Consider the following 22,585-nt stretch of genomic DNA (forward strand, 5'->3'; position numbering starts at 1 on the left):
TTTAGTGTGAAACTTTTACTTTACACCTATATTTTTTTAAAAATGTTGCTCATTTTAAGGCAAAACATTAAAGGATGGTTTTCTTAGGTAAACGAATTTAAGGTTTAATTGACTTAAATCTTTCAGTCAATGTTGTGTTTCTTTCAATTTGAAATATCTTGATTTAATTAATACAGCTCAGTCAGTTACATTTTATATTTTATTAAGAATTCTTCTTCAGTTTAACACTAGATGAGGCATCAGATCATTGAGTATTTCAGAGCCAGTTTTTTCTTTTCAATTATCTGTATTTAAAGTGATTTTATTAAAATGTATTTTCAATGAAACAGCAGCAACATAAGAAATGACCAAATGTACAAAGGAAGTGCAGCTATTTTAATATTTAAAAAAAAGATCTATCAGTGAGAACATGGTTAAAGTGCAGCTAAAGTTAAATTAAGTTAGCAAAACTACAGATAAGCAATGTTTCCTTTTCCTTCCAGAAAAATAAAAGCCTCATATTTGCTATTTATTTAAAAAAAATCACTAAAAGCAACACTTCCACCAAGTTTGATTTAGTTTGTTGGTATTCATTGGTGGAGCAGCAGCACATTTTGAACAGACAGTTTTACTGTCCGTTGTCTTGTTTTAATCAGTTTTCAGTTCAGTAATTCAGTTCTTAGGCTGATTGGACCAACAGACACTGAAGGACTCCGACAGCTGGTCGGTAATAAATGATAATTTACTGATTGGTGCCGATTTTAATGAACTTTATGTTCAACTTTAGAGTCAGATATAATGTGAGCAGTGAACCCCAGAAGTTGGTGGAATTTAATAGTGTGTGTTGACCAGAGAAGAGAGTTAGCATCCAGTGAATATTAGCTTTAATGTGAATTAGCGATACTAACCGAGCTAGCTGACCAGTCCTGATTAGCAGCTAAATGTAGCATCAAGCTAATGATGCTTGTGTTGTTTCCTGTCAGCAGCTGAAGTGTGTTGTGTTCCTGTAATCTGGTTCATTACGCTCATAAAACTGTGGCTGGTTGAAGTTAATGCAAAGTTCAGGAAACTTAAATGTGATTAAAGATGAAAGAAAACGGTTCCAAGCTGTTGCTGTCTAGCAAAGGATGTGTCTAAACTTAGAAGCAGCTGGAATGGAGACAAACTGGCGGTGTTTCCTGAAGAAATGAGTGAAGGACAGAAAGGTGAATTTGTCTTTAAAATAAGGCTAACTGCTGAATGTAAATAAAGGCTTTGTGAAACATGAGGAGTTTCACTGTCATTCGTTCCCTGCTCTCACACACATTGGTCCGCCTTCTTCTTCTGGAGTCTGTCAGCTACTGGGCTAAAGTGTGAAGTAGAAGTTTGTCAGCAACAAAAAATATTCAATAATAGATTTTTTTTTTAATCGGCAAATTTACTGGTCCCTCATGAGAATGAGAAGATCTTTATTGTCATTGCACATTTTCACATACAATGAAACTAGTTTGAGCTGCCTTGCCAATAGCAACTCAGGCTGCCTGTCATGCGCGAGGAGATGAAAAATTTACTCAGTCTCAAATTTAGTCGCAGTCTGGAGCCCTGCTCTATAGCAATTAGTAGCCACTTGAAAGAAACAAGAAACCAGACTGTCAAGTATTTGTTGTCTGAACAAATACTAAACTTATTTTGCTCTGTAAATGTGGCCATTCTGACATCTTACTGTCTTCATAACTCTGTGTCAACAGACGCAAGAGTCCAGCATATCGGCTGCCATGTTTGAAGCATAATGCGTTTTAGATTTCATACATTTCTCTCGTGTTGGTTCTTAAACTTGCATTCAGCAGGACGTCATTTTCAAATCCCTAACACCAATATACAAACCAGAAGACTTCATTCAAATAAAGTGTAGCTCTGCAGAACTTATTTTAAGTTTGACTACTACACTACTTTTCAAAAACGTACCTCTCCGTGTGGTGGCATCAACATAATTTAACCCACATTTCATACAGAAAGAGAGCACAGTTTTGTAAAATCACAGTATTACTGATCCACAATCAGTCCTTCCTCCTCTCCGAGCATCTGCATCCACCTACAGGAGTCCAGTAAACACCAGCACAAGCGTGTGAGGGTCAGATACCCTTCCTGCCTGCTTGTCATTTCTCCGTTGCCCTCGGCCTTCGTCCATCAGACGAGCAGCGGGTCTGCTTTGCTCCTCGAGCTGCTCTGGTCCGGCAGGGCAGGCCTTAGCTTCGGCCTTCTCCCATTTCACTGAGATTGTTCGGGGTGGTCGGATCACCCTCCGTCAAAGGTTGGCAAAAGCCCCTTCAAAATACAAGAAAAAGCAAGTTATGTTCACAGTAGCTGCAGAGCTCCTCCACATCTCTTCTGTCCATCCACTGAGAGTTTGTAGTCACCTGAAAAGCTTAAGGCCGCTCCCAGCTATCTGAGACTTTTTCAGGAGCACTCAGTCGCCTCAGACTCTGAAGCATGGTTTGCAAGGTCCCTGCTGTAATCATGAAGCAACCAGATGTGAGCACAGACTGACACAAAACCGCTTTAATCACCGAGATTACACCGTCTTACCCAGTTCTTCTTCATAGGAATCCAGCTTCTTCATCAGCTCCTCCCCAGCTGGAACAAGAAGTCAAATCACGTAATATGTTTGAAATTTCAGTTTAGAAACAATAATGTTGTCCAACATAGGCCACTGTAACTCACCTTTAACACCAGTGTCACTTTTAGTTTTATCCTCCATGCTGTTTCCATCTGCAGTGAAACAGGACAGCAGTTCAGTGCGGCAGGCCCTCGCCTTGGCCAGTGTGCTGCTCAGGTCCTGAGCCAGCCGGTGGTTCTCCACCAGCTCGGCGTGGACCCTCTTCCAAGCCATTTTGTCCTCCATCAGACATCCCTCCATCACTGTACGCAGCTCCTTCTCCTGAGACACCTGACTCTGCAGGCTCTCCACTTCCTCACAGCGCTGCACAGGGAGGGTTAGATGAACGCTGAGAAAAAGCACAGAAGTGAAGTTACAGTGAGAATTCTGTCCATGGTTACCTTGTGTAGCTGAATGGCCATCTCCTGCATCTCTGCCTCCAGCTGGTCAGCATAAGCCTGCTCCAGAGCGTCACTAGGAGGCCGAGCGCTGCTGTGCCACCTTGCGATGGCCGAAGTCATCTTACGCTTTGGTCCAAACAATCTGGAAAGGAAAGCAAGACCGGAGTCAGTTTTCATACCAATGGCAACATCCCACCACTCGCAGCTGTACGCCACTGGAACTGGTCTCAGAAAAGAGACACACAGCAAGAAAAAGGCCATTTTTAACCCTCATCAGTACACTATGCGGTCCCCAGGGTGTCCTATTTTTTTAATTGAACGTGGGATTTTTCAGTCCGTGTAGGTAGCTGTCACCCACATAGTTGTCATCTCACAAACCAAAGCTTATTTGATTCCAACCAGGTTTGTGGCATATATACAAAAAAATCATTTTAGAGTACATGCAGACCCCAGAAGGACTGTGCATCTTTTATTTATGCATGTTTGTGTTGCTCTTGTGATGACTGCTTCAGTTGCATTGTGTTCCAATTCAGGAGTTCTTACACTAATATTGTACACAATAAACACGAGTAATCATCACTAGTAATTCCATTGTTTCTTTCATATTTGTATCTCTAGGCGACACACATCTTAGGAAAATATACATTAAGAGGATATGGAGAGTCACAGAAATGTAAAACAGATGAAATACTACTGGGGTCCAGCTGGGCATCAAGTGTACTGATGAGGGTTAATTGTGCTGTAAGTTGGGCATTTAAAATTTTATTTTTCAAGTCACAGTTTTTCTTCAAACTGTTGAAAATGTGAAATTGTTATTAAACGACACACTCCAAAAATGCCAGTAAATGTCACTGTAACCTTCTCTCTATATTCTACCCAAAGCCACTGAAGATCTTGATAGATCTGCTACATTTACATGACTTTAGCTCTCAATATATCAGACTTGTTGTGATTTTTATTTCTTTTAATCCTTTTTTCCCCTCATTCTGGAAGGACAAGGTGAAAATTAACGCTCCAGGGTTTCTGCAGAAATTAGCCAGTCAAATTTTATGCTTTTTAATATTATTTTAAGGCCACGACTATGAACTCACAACAAACTACACGGGTTTGTTTTTTTGTCAAAGATCATTTTTCTATGAAATCTGTCCCTACATTTCACCATTTCTGAATCTGGAACCCCCCCCTGACCACCCACAGGCTGTAGTCATTCTCTGAAATCCACATTTTCTAGCTATTTTTGCTAGAATTTGCATTTCAACCCTTTCCCAGAATTTTTAATGCCAGTGAGAATCAAATTTAACGCCTTTTAATGTGATTTAAGCCCTTAATTTTTGCAAAATCAACTTAATGACTATTAATGCTTTCTAATGCCCTGCAGAAACCCTGTGCTCATGCTGCTGTTGTACTGAGCATCTTCACAGAAATATAAAAAGTGCCGAACTATAACTTTGCAACAAAATGCAACTTTCTTGACTTGCAAAATGATCTTTCAAACTGGCAAGCACAATTCAAACAGGACCACAGAATGATATTTTTCACGATAAGGTCACATGTGGTGCACCAGAAGGTCTGAACTTTGCTTCTCTATAACAGAACAAACACTGCATTTATGGGGTAAATATGAAAGAATGCTTTGCAGTTTCTTACGTTATCCCTATTTCTTTGAGGTCGTTCTCTGTCAGGGTAAGAAATATCCGCAGGTCGATGTCTTGCTCTTCGAGTAAAGGGAGATACTTGGAGAAGCCAATTTGCTCCAGGAACTCTGCCAGGTCCTACAGGAATATGAGATTTTAGGTCAAGAAATGAATGAAATCTGCATGAACTGGCTATGAAACAAAGAGTGTGACTTCAAAAAGCGAGCGTGCCTTTGGACCAGCGTAGGAAGGCGGCAAACCAACATGTGCGGGTAATCCGCAGTTTGATGTCCCACTGGAGTGAGCTGCATCGTTGCTTCCATGGCGAGTCTTGCTTTTGGAGTGATGACCCTTACTTGCTCTGCGAAAGCTGCTCTTTTTACACTGGTCAGAGTCCTGGTAGAGAAAGGTGCAATTGTAGGTCACAGTTTAAAAAAAATCAGCAGTTTGTCTTAAAAATTGTGGCTCGTGTGTTCACCTCGTTACTCTCCACAGAGCCCTCCCAGTTGAGGCCGATCACATGAGAGAGGCCTTCACTGCTGCTGCTGCTGCTCCTCATGGTGGGCATGTCGTTATCGAAGAACGGGCTGTCGTCTGCGGCAGTATAAACAAAATAATTCATTTCTTTGGCTGACACTCGGTGCCGCTCATCAGCATGCCAGAGGACACTATTTTAATCACCGTCTGCAGCACTTCTTGCGGTGAATTTCTTCCAAAGACATATTTCAGGCGTCGCACAGCTCTCACCTCTGCTGCTGTTGCTCTGGCCGTCCAGCTCGTTGATCGGTGACGTCACGTCTCGGTAGCAGATGCCGTCGTTCTGTTCACCGATATCACGAAACGTCATGTAGCCTGGCAGCGCAGCAGGGGGCTCTGAGAGGAGAAAAGTGGCGTAAACAACCCAATGTCCAACCCACAACTTTAGTCATGAACAGAAGCATTCCACTGTACAAAATAAAGCTGACTAATTAACTGCATTTGATTTAATTTCTGTCATGAAATCTCAACAGTGTTTCAACATTCAAGGAAAAACTGGACATAAAAGTAGTCATCAGCCTGCTTCATGCACAGACTGGTTGAATTTCCTCCTAGAATCTAAACCCTGTGTATAATTTCCTTCATAACTGGATCCATCACACTGTAAAAAGCGTGGCTCAGCACTGGCACAGGTTGGATATATGATGTGACACTACCACACAGTTTGCTGGTGCCTCCTACTCGGAACTTGGCGATGGCCTGAGGCCCGTCGTGGATGCTAACGCCTTTAACTCGGTTTCGACCCGGCCTCGTCCTCGGTGGCGCGCTGTCCGAGTCCTCGGAGGAGCTCAGGTCTTCAAAGTGTCCTGACAAGGTGGAACGTGCCCACATCAATCAGAGAGCAAAAGGCAAAGACAGAACTACAGTTTATTTTGTGTTAAGCTAAGAACCTGGTTTTATTCTTGGAGTGCGCGAGTCAATGAGGCTGACAATCTTGGTGTAGCCGTACATCATGGCCAGGGCTCGGGCACTCTCTCCTTTAGCGTTGCGGTCGTCTACTTTCACTTTCTGTAAAATAATGAAAGAAAACAGATGTCAGACTCCCAACAAGGCCTGAACCCCGTGTGAGCAGGGCATTGAGCTTTTTCTTTTTGGAACATCATCCTCAGTGGCACGTGAATCACTCTGGGTAAATTTTCTGGTGATGTAGCTCCATCTTAGACAGCTCAATAGAGACGAACAGAAAATGTAGGGGAAGAGAGCAAAGTAATTACTTTCAGAGTCGAACTTGGGAGTCAGGGGTGAAAAGTGTTTACCCCCATGTAGTGTACACCCTAACCATCATGACAAACAGCAAAAAAGCACGCAGACAATTAGACCCTCCAGAAAAACGCGGGCAAAAATCCTTTTTTATGGGGCTAAAATCCTTGATTATGCAAATAAATATGTGGGGTTTTTATGCCATTTTATGCGGGGAAATTGCGGGAAGTTGCAAAGTATGCGAATAGTTGTGAAATATGCAAAAATATGCGCGATTCACCTGCCGTCTGGCCGCGGAGGGATGTGTCCTCTAATCAGACACTGGGACTGCTGCGGAGTTACTGGACTGACAGCCTGTGCTTTGGGAGGGGGAGAAGCTCACAGCAGCACCTGCTGCTTGTTGAGGACAGTAGCTGCAGAATGATCCGAGTTTTCCTGTCAGTCTCCAAAATGGCAGAAAAAGATTTGTGGCTAGTCGCTTTTGACAAAAAAAAGTCGCTAGGACGCTTTGGAAAGTCGCTAGATTTAGCGAGAAAGTCGCTAAGTTGGCAACGCTGGCGCAGCGCTCCGCATCAGCTCGTACTTCTAGTGTCTGTGTGAATGCGCGAACTGATGACGTCAGGCCGGGCGTCACATAAAAACTCACTCACAACTCCATTTATATTGGTTATAGTTTTCTCATTTTATGCGGAAATTGTGAAATCAAATGGGACCCGCATATTTCTCTTTTTTTCGTGGAAATGTGAGATTCTTGCGGGAATTATGCGCTGTTTTGCAGGGATTATGCGGCCTTTTGGGAAATAATTGACCCCCACATAATCAGCGGCATTTTGGTGATTAAGGCGGGAATTCATGCGATCGCATAATCACGTTTTTCTGGAGGGTCTAGGCAATGACCAACTCACATGATCAAGCAAGTACTGAACAATGATTTCATGTCCAGAAGCAGCAGCCTCCATCAGAGGAGTGAACCCAGACCCCGGCTCTCTGTAGGTGAGAAATCAAAGCCATGAAAATAATGTGTACAGATTATCCCTGTTGTGATTTAATCGTTAAAAAAGACGCTCACTTGACATTAGTATCAGCATTGCTATCCAGCAGGAACTTGACCATCTGCTGGTGGCCTGTGCTCGTACAGTGGAACAGAGCCGTCCAGCCTCGACAGTCCTTCAGCTCCAACTCGGCCCCTTGCTTTAAGGGTAGCGAAGAAGAAAAAAACTCATATGAACTCATATTAAATATTACAGCATACTATTTGAAGGTCTGAAATTCTAACATTGAAAGGCATGTTTCAAAATTACGCTGTTCGTCAGTAAAGGCTGAAATTCTGATATTTCATCAAAAACATCTTAATTCTACATGTTTCCTTCCCAAAAAAAAAATCACCAAAAATAAACTATTATCATGAACCAGATTCTGTAACAAACTATAATTTCTGCTCTCCTCAGCACAACTGAAAGTGTGCCTGACAAAAATTCTTGACTTTTTGTCTGAGCTGCAGGCTGTGTTTACACAGAGCAGACAGGAGATAAACAAACTTGATTAATTTTTTAAGAATGCAGCTTAGATCAAAAACAATGTTTGCCTAGTTTGGTGGATTGGTTTGATTTTCAACGTCACATGAGCTTACATCCACTAATAAAACAGATTGCGACACATCTGTGAATTATTAACGGGTCTGTTTTGTACCTGCAGCAGAAAGTATGCGATGCTTTCATTCCCACAGCTCGCTGCCAGCATCAGGGGTGTCAGTCCTTTAACAGTGGTGGCGTTCACATTCACACCTGCCTCCAGCAGCAGATTTGCAATGTTGTCATGGCCAATGTAGGCTGCATACATCAGCGGGGTCCATCCTCCAATGTTTTTTCCATTCAGATCCACCTCACGCCTGCAAACAAACAAACACGATCATAGATGTGGGCTGTGGAGGAAATGGGAATACCTGCTAATGTTGGGAGTGTTTCCAGAGAAGGAACACACTTTTTGATGCACTCAGCCACCACGTCGTACTGGCCGATGGAGCAGGCGGTGTGGAGGTCCAGAGGGACGTCCAGCTCCTCGGGTCTCACCAGGGAGTCACCCAGCCACAGGGAGAGGCTGGCACCCAGCTGCTCAGACTCACTGGCTTCATCGCTCAACTCGGACATTTTCACGGGTGACTCCTCACACCTGGACACAGACAAGAAGAACCAACATAAGCATCTGTTACCTGATCATTAAACGGCAAGAGCCACTGGAAGTTGTAGAGTTTCGTTCATAATAAACACACAAGCACTGCTAACTAATACAGGCTCCTTAAGTGGCCTCACTTTAAAGTTACAGATGATTTCATATTTAGCTTGCTGAAGCTAATTTCATATTTTAGTCTTTTGGCTAGGTTAGCTTAGTCAGATAACGGTTTAAACGTTTCTCCTCTATACAATGACACAGCGAGCTAAAACTAAACTAAATAAACTTCTAAAACCGTCAAACGTCAATACAAACAAACTAATATTTCACAATGTGGATAAAAACAATGAGTTAAAAACTCACAGTCAGCAAGTAGTTTGTTTTCTCAGCAGCAGAAACTTTTCGTGCTCTGTGTGTCACACTCAATTAGGCTCGTGTTGAAACACACCCCGCCCTTTCCTGTTTGAAAGAGATTTTCAGAGAAAAAATCAGAGGGATTAAAAAAGAAAAGAAAATCATTTATTTGGTGCACAAATGTTATCTAACGTTTTGTCTGTTTTTCTTTAACCCTTGCAACACTGGAATCTTGCTATTTTTAAAGGTGACAAGGAATAAAAGTTCAGTTATGAGCCATTTACAGAGCATTCAGTGTTATGAGGGCGTTAACATTATTGAATCACTATTAAATATTTATTTTAATGTTGAGACTGCTGCTTCAGACTTCTTGGTCTCGGTGTCTTGAGCAACTTCAGGATCAGAATCAGCTTTACTAGCCAAGATTTCACTGAGTCATTGCTCTCATAAACTACATAAAAACAAACATACACCAGATCACATCAACAAGAGAAATTATCTAAATAAGGAAAATGAGGGTTTACCTACATACAACTTTGGATATGTGTGACAGTCCATACTAAAAAGTGACCCAGACTTTTAATGTAAATTTTGCAGATTCCGATAATACAGGAATAAATACTATTTTACTAACAATGAGCAGAGTTATTGACACTTTATATACGTGTGGTAGGTAGACATTAGTTTAAGTAGATCAAAATGAAACGAAAGAATGACCAAAGTAAGACAAAAACTAAGGTAAAAAAGAAGACTTAAAGCTTAAAGATTGTTTTTCAGTGGAATTAATAAGATAGCCAAGCAAAAGACAGGCACCAGTATGCTAAACGGAGTAAACTAGCAGAGACAGAATGTACATAGAATTATTTGTAGAATGAAAATGACAAAGATTTGACTCAGTCTAGAGGAATGGAGCTAAACTGCTTCTTATTCAGGTAATCAGATTAAATGCTACAAACTGACCGAAGAAGTAAAAAGTTTATTTTTTCAAAGCGCAGAAACAGCGTCACATCACTCGACCACTTTGAAGAGGAGTGTGGATTTGGAGATTTCCAAGATAATAACAACTTGATTCTTCCTTTTAATGCTGTAGAGACACAAATATGTCTCAGTTTCGAGCTGAACACTGTGAGGCTTCTGATGCCAAACACAGAATATAGTCAGCAGTGGACATGAAGGTTGGTTTGTGTCAATAAAGAAAAGCTCAGAAATCAAAAATTGTTGTAAACTCACATTATGAAATACCTTTGCCAGAACTGTATCAAATCATGTTTTAGTAAAAATTACTTATTATAGTTTTATATTTTTATGCTTAAACAAAACACTTAAAGCAAAAACACACATTTTTATTTTGAAATATGGTACAAACCGAAAGAACGAATGTTTTTGAATATGACTTGTAATTTCAGTATGTTTTCTCTGCATATCTTCAGCTGCAGTTTATGGGTTTTTATGCTTTTTTAACATTTCTATCACCAGAGTCTCCGTCACACAGTTCAGACTGTTCAGGTAAGTGCCACTCGCTGATGGTGTAAGGATTGTCTTCGGGACAGAAAAAAAAATCAAAGAAAATTGAATCGAAATTCCTCCTTTGATGGAGTAAAGACAAAAGCTGATGTCTCCTCCTGAGTCTGGGCTGCAGTTTGCTGCAGGTTTTCTTCTGCTGCTGGTGTCTGCGTTTTCACTTCAGCTCTCCGGTGGAACACAGACTTCTTTGGGGAGTCTGATACAACTTTGACCTGAGCTGATGCAATTTCTGTCAGGAACAGAGAAATCTGTCAATTTATGACACTTTCACAGTTAAAACATAAACTTTTGTCCACATTCCAAATTTCACTTATCAAATCATCCCACGGCGACAATCTACTCACCATTCTGAATGAGTTTGAACTGCCTGCTCTTCTCTTCTTCCATTTTCTTCCTGTAGTCTCCGGTCATGGCTCTCATCAGCTGCCTCTTCTTTGCCAGAGGAGCTTTGGAGCTCCGCAGAGTTTTCAGGGCACGAGAGGCCTCTTCCTCTAAAGGGGGAAATATTCAAGATGTCAAACCTCAAAGCAAATCAATGTTTATGCCATTTAAATACTTGCATTGCTCTGTATAGGTTTAGACCCCATTTACAACTTGTGTTAAAGGAACACCTGTGCTTCTACAGATCCCTGCATGTTTTACATTCACACTTGTATTTCGAGCCTTCTGATCAGCTCACTCAAAAAACATTTTAGCGCTGGGTGTAAATAAGCACCATGAGGTAAAAATCACACTGACTCTGCTTTGGTGTCCCCTTCTGGCACTTCAATCCCAGTTCCAGCTGCTCGATGCACCAGTCCAGCTGCCTGTTCAGCTGCTCCTCTGCACTCTGAAACACACATTCAGACATGAAATCATTGAAAGAATCTACAGGAGTCCATCATGATGACTTCAACCTCCTGAACGTCAAAACCTACCGTCGGGTTTGAAAGGTACGTTTTCTCAGAGCCTGAAACTGTAAAAACTTAAAGAATTATTGGATTTTCAACTTTCAGACAGATGCAAAGTTGTGTTTTTTTTTTTTTTTACTTCCTTTTACTTCATTCTGTGTGCCTAATTTAGAAATTTGCCAAAAATTAACCGTTTGCACTAAATTCTGCAAAAATCTAAAAATTCTGAGCTCCTTGCCGCAACTTAGAAGCCATAACTGACTAGGTTGAGACCAACGGTCACATGGCAAAAATTCTGGAACTTTTCAGCTGAACTGCAGGATGTGTTTACACAGAGAAGAGAGGAGATGATTAGAAAGATTGAGCGAAAAAAAAAGTGAGTTAATTATTAAAATAAATGTAGCATGGCTTAAAAAATAAAAAAATTGTTACTGTTGCAAGGTGAAATTTTTTTTGCAGAGTTGATGTGAACAACTAGTATGTACATTCTGTAAAAATGTAAGTAGTAAAATATTATCTATAGCATGTAGCACCACAATTGTTTCCAGACTTTATATTGCAGTGAAAAATGAGTCTATAGTGAGTACAAATGTAACAGAAGCAAAAAAAAAAAAACACCCAGAAAATGCTTTAAATTCAGAGGTATGAATGAAAACACTTTACACTGACCAGCTCTGCTTCTTCTCCTCCTGGACTCCGCTCAGCTGGCTTCTGCGGTTGCTCAGATGTTTTTTTCTTTCCAGATTTCTTCTTCTTCTTTGATTTTGACTGCACAGACGGTTCAGATGCAGACTTACCCTCCTGCAAACCAGAAGGCTTTTCATCTTGGATGCACTGCTGGCTGCCTGAAGAAGAGGCGTTGGCGGTGGCATCTGTCGTGTCCATGTCTTCTGCAGGCGGGATTTGAAAGTTGAAGGCAAAATCTGATCCCGGCCCTGCGAAGGATATCTGGCTTGTTGATGTCTCAGTGCTGTCTGATGGGGATGTTTTCTCCTGAACGTTGTCGGCAAGGAAGTTAAATCTGAAGGTGTTGTCACTGCGGGTCCAGAGAGGATTCTCGGCTCGGCCTTCTGCGGGTGTGGAGCTGACTGACTGAGTATCTATATCTGTTGAATGAGTAAAGACATTTACATTTAGGGGCAAAGCACTGACTGTAAACTGAAATATTATTTAGATTTTAACTGTTTAAAACACACATTTTCTCCACAAATTCTTACTACAACCAACCAAACACATGCAAACATAAAGCCCCGTAGGAAATATATTTATCTTATATCTTGAGCATGTAGTTTAGTCCTGATGTACCTATAAACAGCAGCCTCTGCTCAGTCATGCTGGTTCCTCAGATTTGCAGGTTTTCAGCTGAAACGCGCCCGTTCGACTCGATTATTTAACTCCACACATCTGACATCTAAACATGATCACCGAAGCAAGCACAAGTTTACTTCTAAATTCTTCTATTTTCCTGTTTTCCATCAAGCCATGTCGAATGCAGAAACTTACCACCTATGTCACTTGAGAATAGGTCCGTCTGGTAATGTTTCCCCGACGCCAAACTAAAGTTCCGCTTAGCGACGTTCATGTGACCCAGTGAGCGAATTGACACACATCTTGTATTTATTATTTAAAATGGTGTTTTACCTGAAAAAAAAAATACATAATATATAGTATTGCGAGGAGTTTTTAGGCTGATTTTCATTTTTTAAATCTAAAATATAGGAAGACAAGAAATGAGACATCAGATAAATGTTGCTAATTAAAAATTAGATCTAATTTCTGGCTTTAAAAAATCCGACAGCTACAAAATTTTTAATAAATGTTGCTGTGGATTAATTTGTGAATGAGTTTCAAAATATATCTTAATTTCTATGAAAACTAAAAAAAAAATAATTAAAAGTATAAATAGTAAAATGCACAAATTATTATTAATAAAAAATAAATGAAAGCCAAAAAACAATGTAAGGAATAGATACATACATGAATCAATACAGTTTTAAATAATAAATAAATCCAAAAATAAGGAAATAAGAAAAAATAAAAAGTGTTATGTACAAGTTTTAAAATGATGACTACAAAAGTAGGTACAAGTGTAAAAAGTAAAAATAGATATCGCTATGCTGTTAAATCTAATGCAGAAGTGACACCACAGGTTAATTTTAAAGACAAACAAGTGACAAGATTTTGTCACCAGGCTCATTTCAAAGGGGCTGGGTGGTCTGTGCGTTCATTTCCCTCCTTTTTTAACAGACAAAGAATCAGACAGACCCTCCAACAGGATGCTTGACAAGACCCCACAACTATCAGGGCTTCTGCTTAAACAATAGTAATCCCTCCAGGCTGTGTGAGCTGCAGAATGATGCTGAATGTCTTCCTTGATCATCTACAGTGGCCTGCGGTTCTTTAGAAACATTTGTGTAAATACAGAGGTTTGTTTTGCAGCTCATGCTGTTGCAACACCGTTCACGTGGCTTGGCTCTCTTTGTTTATTTAAAACCGGTTTGTATTTTTTTTATGAGTGTAAGGCGTGTATGTAGTAGAACTGCATTTCAGAAATTGATTGTCATCTGTGTTGATGACTTATCTGCTTTCATAGTGTAGACTGTTGTGCAGCATTGTGCCGTCTTGTCTCCCCTTCACAAAGAGGAGTATCAGCGAGCTCTATGCTACAAAAAAATCACTGAAAAACTCTAAAGCTGTAGGACCAAAAGCCGATGGCTAAACTGTGTGGGATTAGAGGAGGCAGTTTCAGCTGCATGAATGAATTCGTGTCGATACTTGATTTTAAAGTATGCCACTTATAGATCCGTGCTACTTCAAACGCAGAGGAAGAGCCTCCTTTTTCCTCCACCAATCACATGTCGTCAGGGGTTTCCGTCTGTGCCAATCCTGTGGGTTGGAGGGCGGGACTTTGAGAGCCCCTCCGCTAGAACTATAAATACCGCCTCCTTCTCCCCCCTCAGGACACATTGAAGTGACAGGCAAGGAGGGAGCACTATTTTCGCGGAAAAATAAACACAAAGGTAAGTTACCGCGTTCACTGTTTGTCTTATATACATTTTAGTCCTTATTAATGGTGTAGTGATATTTAATTTCCAAGACATCTACGGCCGTTTAAAAACGATCGGACTCGAGCCTAAATCGTCAACCGATTGACAACAAAACGGTGCGCGCCATAGTGGCTAGCTAACTGTTGGCTACATTTAATGTGTTTAGTACTAACTTTTAATCGTAATAAAACCTTCTAGAACACACGTTTAGGATTTAATTCACTTGTGTGGCTGAATATTTAACTAGTTTTCAGGGAAACGGTGGCTTCATATTGGCGTAAGCCTCCGTGGTAGCTAGCTGGCGCCATTTTGCAACCGTCCATGCTAGCTTTAAATTTGCTCGATAGACGAGCAAAGAAACGTGTGTGTCCTCTGTAGCTTAATGGTGGCGAGGATTTGAAAAGATTTGTACACGGCTTATATTTCATTTTAACAATTTCGGTTTTAGACGTGGTTTCTGTTTATTTAGAAGCTTCTCCCTCGTTTTTGTTGAATTACCGCGCTTAATGTTTCAGTTCGGTTTGTGTTTGTATTTATCCTTAATGGTTCAGCGGCTATATTGTGTCGTTTTTACGAGGATGTGACTCATCCTTGTCGGTGAGACCGCATAGCGAAAGCGCTCTGTTGCTCAGGTGGCTTGATGAAGTAAACACGTGTGTGTATGTGTGTATAGTTGCCAAGATCATATTGTATTTTTTGTTGACTTGATCTTTTGTTTGCCTTCAGGTAAGAAATGGCTCGTACCAAGCAGACCGCTCGTAAATCCACTGGAGGAAAGGCGCCGAGGAAGCAGCTGGCCACCAAAGCTGCCAGGAAAAGCGCGCCATCCACCGGCGGAGTGAAGAAGCCCCACAGATACAGGTGAGGCTAGCTCAGTTCCACAAAAGGCTATAAAAACTGAAAAGCAAATGACTAAAACTTGTTTCCTATGATGGTATAGGATCATATTGCTACTTGATTTTTTTGTTTTGTTTACATTTTTAAAGCATAAAGCACATTGTTGTCTCTGTCTTAAATGGGCCTTATCTTTTTGTCATTGTAGGCCCGGTACTGTTGCTCTGCGTGAGATCCGTCGGTACCAGAAGTCCACTGAGCTGCTCATCAGGAAGCTGCCTTTCCAGCGTCTTGTCAGGGAAATTGCTCAGGATTTCAAGACAGATCTGCGTTTCCAGAGTGCAGCAATTGGCGCCCTCCAGGTAAGATGATGCTTATTCTTTATTAATACGCTGTATGTTTATCATTCTGTGTTTCTAATTACTTTTTTTTTTTTTTTCTTCCCCACCCTCATGTAGGAGGCCAGTGAGGCATACTTGGTTGGACTGTTTGAGGACACCAACCTGTGCGCCATTCACGCAAAGAGGGTCACCATCATGCCCAAGGACATTCAGCTGGCCAGGCGAATTAGAGGAGAGCGCGCATAAAATGCTCCCTTTGGGTTTTATCTTTTTAGTGGGGGTGGGTGGGACTGACTGGGGTTTGTTTTGTAAATCTTGAACTATTACCAGCATGTGTGCCACCTGATTTTTGTCATTTGTAGTTTCAGGCATGTTTTTGTACTACATCTCTCATTTCACTCAGTTTTTCCTCTTCCACTGTCCTGTTCACTGTAGAGCTTCATATCTGTAAATGCGCAAACAGAATATTCCACTTTCTTTCTCAGGTTTGCAAATGTATTTTAGAATCTGTACCTTTTTAATCCTGTGTGTGCATGTCATAGGATTTCTTGTCGTGCTGTAAATAAACTTTCCGCTACCTCAACCTGACTTGTGTACATGTGCTTTATATGGAAATGAATCCCCAAATGATAAAGGGAATACTCAACAATGTAAAAGTTGGCTTTAAATGGACGGGTCCTGCATTAGCCATCAAGCATCACTAATTTTAACCCACTGCATTTAGAGTCTTGCAATGGAGAAAGCTGGTTAAGTCCAATATTATGTGAACAAAATGCTCAAAAGCTCAGTAACTCATCAAGGCATATTTAATAAACATGTTTTAGTTTGTAAAGGCAATGATGGACTAACACAATCCAGAAGTCTTTTGCTGGGAAAAAAAATGCAATTCTGTGGCAATGGACGGCTTCATTGATGCCCCTGGTCCACAGAAATTACAGTGATGCAATAAATACAACCTAAAAAATATACAGCTTAAGTTCCACTTATGTTAAGTTGGTTTATTCTGAACTTCTTTCTCCTCTTCATCTGGAAGTGAACTGGGTAAATGCTCGTACAGCTGCTTCTCCAGCTTTACGTCAATGTCCGTCTCCTCTCTCACTGCACACCACAAGAGGAAGCCTGTGAAGATGAGGCTGATGGGGAGGACTTTCCACCAGGGCCGCTTGAAATTACTCCCCATGGAGCGATCGACATTCCAGACCCTGTGACTGGCTTTGCTGGTGGAGAACTTGATGGGCTCGTCGTTTACCTCCTTTTCTTCACCTGTGGGCTTTTTAGATCTGGCCGACAGCTGAGAGCTCAGAGCCAGAGATCGCACACTGTTGAGTCTCCTGAGGAAAAAGAAAACGGCATCAGTTAAGACTGAAAGTATAGCACCTAATAACGATTTAGAAGTATTTGTACTTTGGAGACGAAACTTACAAAATCAGCTTATAACATAAAAAGCGCAACACAAAAGCTCCACATTGAACAACTACAACAGTAAAGTGATACCCATAAATACACAAGTAATAATCTATATCACTGGCAGCTGCAGTTTCTCTGCATATTGAGAGTTTTTACTTTTAATACTAAAGTTCAGGAATTCAAGGCATTTACCTGTAATTAATTTCACACTGTTACATTATGACTTGGAGTAAAGGACTTGAATTTATTGTGGAGACGGTGGCTCTATAGGTCATTGGGGGGTTCATTCATTTATGGTCTGAGGGTCCTTGGCTAGAAAATTTTAGAGAGCTGAACATTTATTTTCCTACATTCTCAGGAATTATTGTGCTCTGATTCGCGTCTTCTCTGCAGAAAACATTTTGGGGCAAATCAAAGTAGAATCGCATACAATGAAGTAAAGCTTTTGGGTGGTCTGTTTTGCTTATAAATATGTATTTTCCAGTAGATCAAAAGTCATCTGCTTGTTGTATGTTTTCATTGGGACTGGCAAATGCATGTGTTGAAATCTAATTTCAAACATACATTGTGCAACGTGTCTGACCTTGGGTGTGCTTCTTTTATTATCATTATCTTATTGAACTCGATTGCAGAATGTGCAGTACGCAGAGTCTGCTAATGAGCTGTGAATGAGTAACCTGCTTTATTGTCAGGGATTGTTTATAGAATTGGACATATTTTATTATTTTAACCTAACACAGCAACAGCTTTTGGAATAATTACAGTATCGCCTATGCTATGTTAAAAACAAAAAGGTAGAACAAATACATGTTTGAAGCAGTTTATATCTTTAAGTTCTCAACCCTGCATTAGAACAGTTCATATGTTGATGGTGTCTCATGTGGTAACGGCCCATCCCATGTTTTTAATCTATTAAAAATAAATATTGAACTAAAGCTTTGAAAAAATATATTGCAAATTGATCTGTGTGTCAGAAAAATCATAATTGGATATTTCCCCAAGATCCTTCAGCCCTAAATACAAGCATTTTTAAGCGTAAAATTGTAATGGACCAAACCTAAAATACAGATGTAGATGATTACATCATGGTAGCCCTTAAGTGAAAGTAAAAATAGAAAGCAAATATATGGAAATGAGAAGGTGTCTTCATTATATAAAATATATAAAAACATTTCATAATTCAAGATTTATTTTTTTTGTACAGAAGTAAAGAAATTGTAAATTATTTGAATAAATAAGAAAACACATAAATAATAAAGACAGAATATGCACTAAAGTTTTAAAAATGGAAATAAAGATTGGTGGTAGATGATTATGTAAAATGTTCCACACAGAACATTTCAAGTTCCAAGGTATGAAGATGTAAATGTGATTATGTAAAAATAATGAATCATTAAAAACAGGAACATCAAGAATAATCTTTTTTTAAGCTCTGAAATGTAATTGTGGCATCACTTTCAAAAATCCAGAGCTGGTCCAGATGTAATACCATTAAAAAACAAACAAACAAAATTATTAATAATAATAATAAAAATTGTACACGTTTAAAATGTTGTGTCCAGGGTTTAGTCAAGACAGAGATTATGCCATCTAGGGACAAATCGTAAAGTTGCTCCTTTGACAGTCAATTATAATTCAATGAAACACAGGCAACACATGGTAATTTTTACTTTAATGAAGTGAATTCATATAAATAATGAATGTTCTGACAATTCACAGACTTAATCACTCTCAGTGGATTAACGTGGCTTCTCTGCGCAAAATAAGCTAATACTGTCATGTGTTAAAAGCTACAACTGTAAATATTATCCTCCGTACATTTATCTATAAGTGTTGATAGCAGCTTACACAGTGTCTCCAGTTTAATATCCTCCTGTCATTGAAACTGAGTCTCCATTACAGAACGTGTCGGTCCACAGATTTAAACTCACCTCACGGTCGTCGCAGCGTTCCGGACAAACATCCCTCTACTGAAAGTCAGACCGCTAAAAACTCGTCCTGCTGCTGTAGACATCTCAAACAACTGTTCATTTTACTCCACACGACGTTAGGTCATACAAAACCGAAGGTTTTCTAACCAAACGGTCATGTAACTCACGGTTGTGCAGCATCGACTTCCTTCCGGGGCAGCTCTGCAGCGCTGATGTGGATGGTTCCGCTACACTGCAGAGAAAACTGGAACCACTTTACATCCTTTGTCGCTCGATTTTTTTAAAATTTATTTTTGTAAATATTGCAATAAATTCAATAAAACGCCATATTGAGGCTTACAAGTGTAACTACTTTGGTATTAAATCATCATGTGTTACTTTTATTTTGTTCCATTGGTTGTTATATTGATCTGCTGAGCGTTTTTTTTTTTTTTTTACTTTATTTTTACTTTTTACAAAATACTTCCATACCAATTTACATTTGCCATCATTTTCCAACATGAGTGTTAGTATCGGATGTGTTGAACGTCTTTAAAGCGGTTACACCCGTCGACCAATCACAAAACACGTCCAGATTCTTGTCCAATCACGCTTCGGCTTGAGCGGTACTACTTCCTGGTTGAGTTCCCATGCTTGTGTGCTTTCCAGTCTTCTGCACGTTGTTACTGCAAGTAAGTTTACGATATTATATCAAAATATTGTGGTCGTTTGGTCCATGATTTAGTTTAGGTGATGTATTATTTTCATGTTTCGACAAGTAAAACACTGGTGGCCAGCGTTAAGTTAATGTTGATATTGTTTCTGTAATTATTTGTCCCTCAAAACAAAGGCATGAGTAGGTTAAAATTACTAATCGAAACATTTCTATGTAGTTGAATTTGCGTGTTTAGTTCTATTAGACGTCAGTGGTTTTTATTTATTAGGGTTAGTTATCTCTGAAAAAGATAAATTTGTCTCTAAGGCTTGTTGTGGCTCCATTTTTAACTTTATACAATATATCTATATGTTATTGTTTAGTAACACACACATCTGTTTCTGTTTGTAGGACTAGTTAGTCTCATGGCCAAGAATAAGTCTGTAAAATCAGAATCAAATGCTCCAAAAAGGAAGAAGTTTGCTTCTACAGACAATGATATTCCCCCTGAAGAAACAATGGAAGTTAAAGTAAAAAAGAAGAGGAAAAAGCTGGAAGTAGAGGTGAGTGTTTCAGTAAAAATGTTCCTCATTACTCTGAACCTTTTTTGTAATGGCACCACCTGAAAACAGTCAAAAATAATGACTCTTTTTATTTTATCCAGGAGGCTCCAGTACAGATTCCTCTTGAAACAATCACAGCAGATGATAAAAAACGAAAAAAGGACAAGAAGCAGAAAAAGAAACAGATGACTGAGCAACCAGAGACACAGCAAACCGAGGTGAGGATATTAACTGCAATGTTTTAGAGAGATTTAATGTTTTTTATTAATAGTTAACTGAAGTCTGATTTTAGATTTGAAATGCTGCATTTCAGCGCAGGTCATAATAACTTCATCTTGTATATCAAGTTATGCCTTGACTGAAAGAAAGTGAATAGGGATTGAAGGCACAGTTCAGAGCAGTCAGTCAGTAGAACCTGTTATTTTTATGTCATTTGTCTAAATGGCACAAATTTGTCAGATCTTTCAGTTTTCATTTCCAAAACAGTTGGTTCAATACTATACTGTACATTAATACCAAACTATCTTCAGTCTCATGGCACAAATATTGGTTAAGAGGAATTTGTGTTTCCTTTTGTATGCAGTTTATTTGAAGGAAGCATAGCAGTTTGTGGGAGGATATCAGGGCCTAATCATGTGGACTGAGTTGCTCTGTGACATGTTACATGGAGGCATTTCTGTGCAGCTGGTACATAGATGAGTTTTCTTGAGGCTGACCTGTGCAGCTTGGACCATCTGCTCCTCCCCAGGAGAAGAAGCCTCATTTTTTTCTGAAAGGTTTCCCCGAGGAAGCCGTAGATGAGCGGGTTGAGGCAGCTGTTGGAGAAGGCTGCCAGCCTGACAGCATGTCCTGTCAGAGGGTAGTCCTGCCACAGTGTGCCGCCGTCTGTGTCGCCTCTCAGGAGGTGAACACTAACAAACACGTTCTCCGGGAGCCAGCAGAGGAAGAAAACCAACACAGCTGCTGAGATCATTCGCAGGGCTTTCTGCCTGCGGGGCCTCTGCTGTGGGCCGTTTTGTTCCCTCTGGCTGCGTAGGAGCACCTGTGCGATCCTCCAGTAGCACAGGCCCAGGATGCAGAAAGGTAGCAAGAATCCCAGCATCACCTCCAGCCACTGAATCTGGGTCACGTTGGCAAAGCAGAAATGCAGCTCTCCTGCGTGCTGCATTTGAGCTACAGCGAAAGGCAGCACGGTGAGCAAAGAGGAGGACATCCAGATGAGGCAGCAGCTGAGGCGAGCGCGTGGCACGCTGTGACCGACGGTGCTGGTTAGCACCACACACCGGTCGAAGCTCATCCAGGTTAAGAAAAAGACGCTGCTGTACATGTTGGCCTGCTGGAAAAGGTTCATGAAGGTGCAGAGTCCGGCCTTGTCGTAGTAGCCCTGCTTCAGGTTGAACACCTCGATCATAGAGTCGGCCACCAGAAGGAGGTCGGCCACAGCCAGGTTTACAAAGTAAAGGTCTGGAGCTGTCAGGCGGCCGCTGTGGTCCAGGTTGACCACCAGGATGAGGATGTTCCCAATGAAGCCCACTGGAAAGAAAAATATCACGTAGAGGCCAGAGAGGAAGAGGCTGATGATGTAACTCTGATGATTTTCTGAAGCTGCCTGCAGAAAATCAGAGAGGATTGCTTGTGTGTCATTTGGATGTAGAGTGAAGTTGTTCTGAGTGATGACTTTGTAGTACATGGTTGTGTCCATATTACACTTTTGTGCTCCACTGATGTTAGCAGTATTTAACCACTAGGCTGCAATAGTTCTTAGTTTTCCAAGAGTTTGGAGCTTTTGCGGTGCCATTCGGTTCCTCTTTCAGGCTGCTTGGATAGACTGAGGAGCTGATGCTGTTTGTTCTAGACGGAGAGGACAAATGAAGGAAGTCAACAGCTCATTTTCAGCCCCTAAAGATTTAGTAGCAGAATTCAACTAATTAATATAAATAGGTACAAATTGCAAGTACTTTGACTTGAGTATTTTCTTTACATGACGCTTTCTATTTCACTTCATTTCAGAAGGAAATATCCTACTTTTATTTCACGACTTTTATCTGGTTTATCTGAACAAACCAGCGTTTTTTTGCACGCACACCATATGAAAAGGTTTTAAAATCTATTTTTATTTAACTACACAACTGTTTATACAAGAACAGCTCAAACAGTCAATTAAACAGTTAATTAAATGGCAGATAATTAAGTGGAAGCTATTTTGTTAGTCATTTTTTTATGCAAACACATTTTACAGTTTCAGCGTCGCAAATGGGAACATTTGCAGCTTTTCCATTTAATAATTTAAAATATTTTGAGGCTTGGATGATCGGTTATGAAGGTGTTACTTTGGAGTCTAGGTGATAACAATATTAATTTCGGACTATTTTTAGAATTTTTGCAACAATCAATTGCTCCATTGAAAAAAATCTACATATATATTCATAATGGAAATTACTTCAGTCCTCTGGGAAATAGGTCAAATAGAGCTTTACCTCAACCAGCTACATCAACAAAATACTA

The 22,585-nt window shown here is 40.2% G+C and overlaps 5 protein-coding genes across 7 annotated transcripts; 1 reads left to right on the forward strand and 4 right to left on the reverse strand.

The window, feature by feature from the left end:
- Positions 1 to 1,410: 1,410 nt before the first annotated feature.
- On the reverse strand, positions 1,411 to 9,043 carry anks3 (ankyrin repeat and sterile alpha motif domain containing 3). Its single transcript, XM_022190868.2, has 16 exons — positions 8,919 to 9,043; positions 8,367 to 8,555; positions 8,076 to 8,274; positions 7,456 to 7,577; positions 7,292 to 7,373; positions 6,077 to 6,194; positions 5,843 to 5,992; positions 5,397 to 5,522; positions 5,128 to 5,243; positions 4,881 to 5,045; positions 4,663 to 4,787; positions 3,016 to 3,157; positions 2,680 to 2,938; positions 2,545 to 2,592; positions 2,376 to 2,467; positions 1,411 to 2,283 (listed from the first exon to the last, which is right to left on the reverse strand). Exons 2-15 carry the CDS (start codon positions 8,531 to 8,533, stop codon positions 2,385 to 2,387), a joined length of 1,902 nt encoding a protein of 633 aa, XP_022046560.1. The 5' UTR covers positions 8,534 to 8,555; positions 8,919 to 9,043; the 3' UTR covers positions 1,411 to 2,283; positions 2,376 to 2,384.
- Positions 9,044 to 10,231: 1,188 nt separating this feature from the next.
- Positions 10,232 to 12,940, reverse strand: c19h8orf33 (chromosome 19 C8orf33 homolog). Of its 3 annotated transcripts, XM_022190870.2 has the most exons (6): positions 12,827 to 12,940; positions 12,629 to 12,734; positions 11,993 to 12,429; positions 11,172 to 11,262; positions 10,778 to 10,924; positions 10,232 to 10,662 (listed from the first exon to the last, which is right to left on the reverse strand). In XM_022190870.2, exons 2-6 carry the CDS (start codon positions 12,654 to 12,656, stop codon positions 10,469 to 10,471), a joined length of 897 nt encoding a protein of 298 aa, XP_022046562.2. In that variant the 5' UTR covers positions 12,657 to 12,734; positions 12,827 to 12,940; the 3' UTR covers positions 10,232 to 10,468. The 3 variants fall into 3 exon arrangements, with proteins under 3 accessions (XP_022046562.2, XP_022046563.2, XP_022046561.2); XM_022190871.2 differs by lacking the exon at positions 12,629 to 12,734 and having other exon boundaries at positions 12,827 to 12,936; XM_022190869.2 differs by having other exon boundaries at positions 12,629 to 12,863.
- A 1,283-nt stretch (positions 12,941 to 14,223) lies between these two features.
- Positions 14,224 to 16,128, forward strand: h3f3d (H3 histone, family 3D). The gene is made up of 4 exons (XM_022190874.2): positions 14,224 to 14,343; positions 15,097 to 15,231; positions 15,413 to 15,566; positions 15,663 to 16,128. The coding sequence occupies exons 2-4, from the start codon at positions 15,104 to 15,106 to the stop codon at positions 15,789 to 15,791; spliced, it is 411 nt and encodes a 136-aa protein (XP_022046566.1). The 5' UTR covers positions 14,224 to 14,343; positions 15,097 to 15,103; the 3' UTR covers positions 15,792 to 16,128.
- A 205-nt stretch (positions 16,129 to 16,333) lies between these two features.
- Positions 16,334 to 19,092, reverse strand: LOC110949043 (protein ccsmst1). The gene is made up of 2 exons (XM_022190873.2): positions 18,884 to 19,092; positions 16,334 to 16,876 (listed from the first exon to the last, which is right to left on the reverse strand). The coding sequence occupies exons 1-2, from the start codon at positions 18,964 to 18,966 to the stop codon at positions 16,534 to 16,536; spliced, it is 426 nt and encodes a 141-aa protein (XP_022046565.2). The 5' UTR covers positions 18,967 to 19,092; the 3' UTR covers positions 16,334 to 16,533.
- A 1,217-nt stretch (positions 19,093 to 20,309) lies between these two features.
- LOC110949016 (G-protein coupled estrogen receptor 1-like) lies at positions 20,310 to 21,782 on the reverse strand. Its single transcript, XM_022190831.2, has one exon. The coding sequence runs from the start codon at positions 21,780 to 21,782 to the stop codon at positions 20,712 to 20,714; it is 1,071 nt and encodes a 356-aa protein (XP_022046523.2). The 3' UTR covers positions 20,310 to 20,711.
- Positions 21,783 to 22,585: the final 803 nt, after the last annotated feature.

The sequence above is a fragment of the Acanthochromis polyacanthus genome, chromosome 19 (assembly GCF_021347895.1).
Source record: "Acanthochromis polyacanthus isolate Apoly-LR-REF ecotype Palm Island chromosome 19, KAUST_Apoly_ChrSc, whole genome shotgun sequence".
Lineage (NCBI taxonomy): Eukaryota > Metazoa > Chordata > Actinopteri > Pomacentridae > Acanthochromis > Acanthochromis polyacanthus.

Excerpts from the sequence above, each read along its gene's own strand:
- anks3 (XM_022190868.2), bottom strand. The coding sequence starts at position 8,533 with ATGTCCGAGTTGAGCGATGAAGCCAGTGAGTCTGAGCAGCTGGGTGCC. Across the intron at positions 8,275-8,366 it reads GTGGCTGAGTGCATCAAAAA|GCGTGAGGTGGATCTGAATG; the intron begins GTGTGTTCCTTC and ends GTTTGTTTGCAG. Across the intron at positions 3,158-4,662 it reads CTCAAAGAAATAGGGATAAC|ATTGTTTGGACCAAAGCGTA; the intron begins GTAAGAAACTGC and ends TTTCCTTTCCAG.
- c19h8orf33 (XM_022190871.2), bottom strand. The coding sequence starts at position 12,905 with ATGAACGTCGCTAAGCGGAACTTTAGTTTGGCGTCGGGGAAACATTAC. Across the intron at positions 11,263-11,992 it reads GAGGAGAAGAAGCAGAGCTG|AGTGCAGAGGAGCAGCTGAA; the intron begins GTCAGTGTAAAG and ends TGTGTGTTTCAG. Across the intron at positions 10,925-11,171 it reads GAAGGGGACACCAAAGCAGA|AGGAAGAGGCCTCTCGTGCC; the intron begins GTCAGTGTGATT and ends TTCCCCCTTTAG.
- h3f3d (XM_022190874.2), top strand. The coding sequence starts at position 15,104 with ATGGCTCGTACCAAGCAGACCGCTCGTAAATCCACTGGAGGAAAGGCG. Across the intron at positions 15,232-15,412 it reads AAGAAGCCCCACAGATACAG|GCCCGGTACTGTTGCTCTGC; the intron begins GTGAGGCTAGCT and ends TTGTCATTGTAG. Across the intron at positions 15,567-15,662 it reads CAGCAATTGGCGCCCTCCAG|GAGGCCAGTGAGGCATACTT; the intron begins GTAAGATGATGC and ends ACCCTCATGTAG.
- LOC110949043 (XM_022190873.2), bottom strand. The coding sequence starts at position 18,966 with ATGTCTACAGCAGCAGGACGAGTTTTTAGCGGTCTGACTTTCAGTAGA. Across the intron at positions 16,877-18,883 it reads AACGCTGCGACGACCGTGAG|GAGACTCAACAGTGTGCGAT; the intron begins GTGAGTTTAAAT and ends CTTTTTCCTCAG.
- LOC110949016 (XM_022190831.2), bottom strand. The coding sequence starts at position 21,782 with ATGGACACAACCATGTACTACAAAGTCATCACTCAGAACAACTTCACT.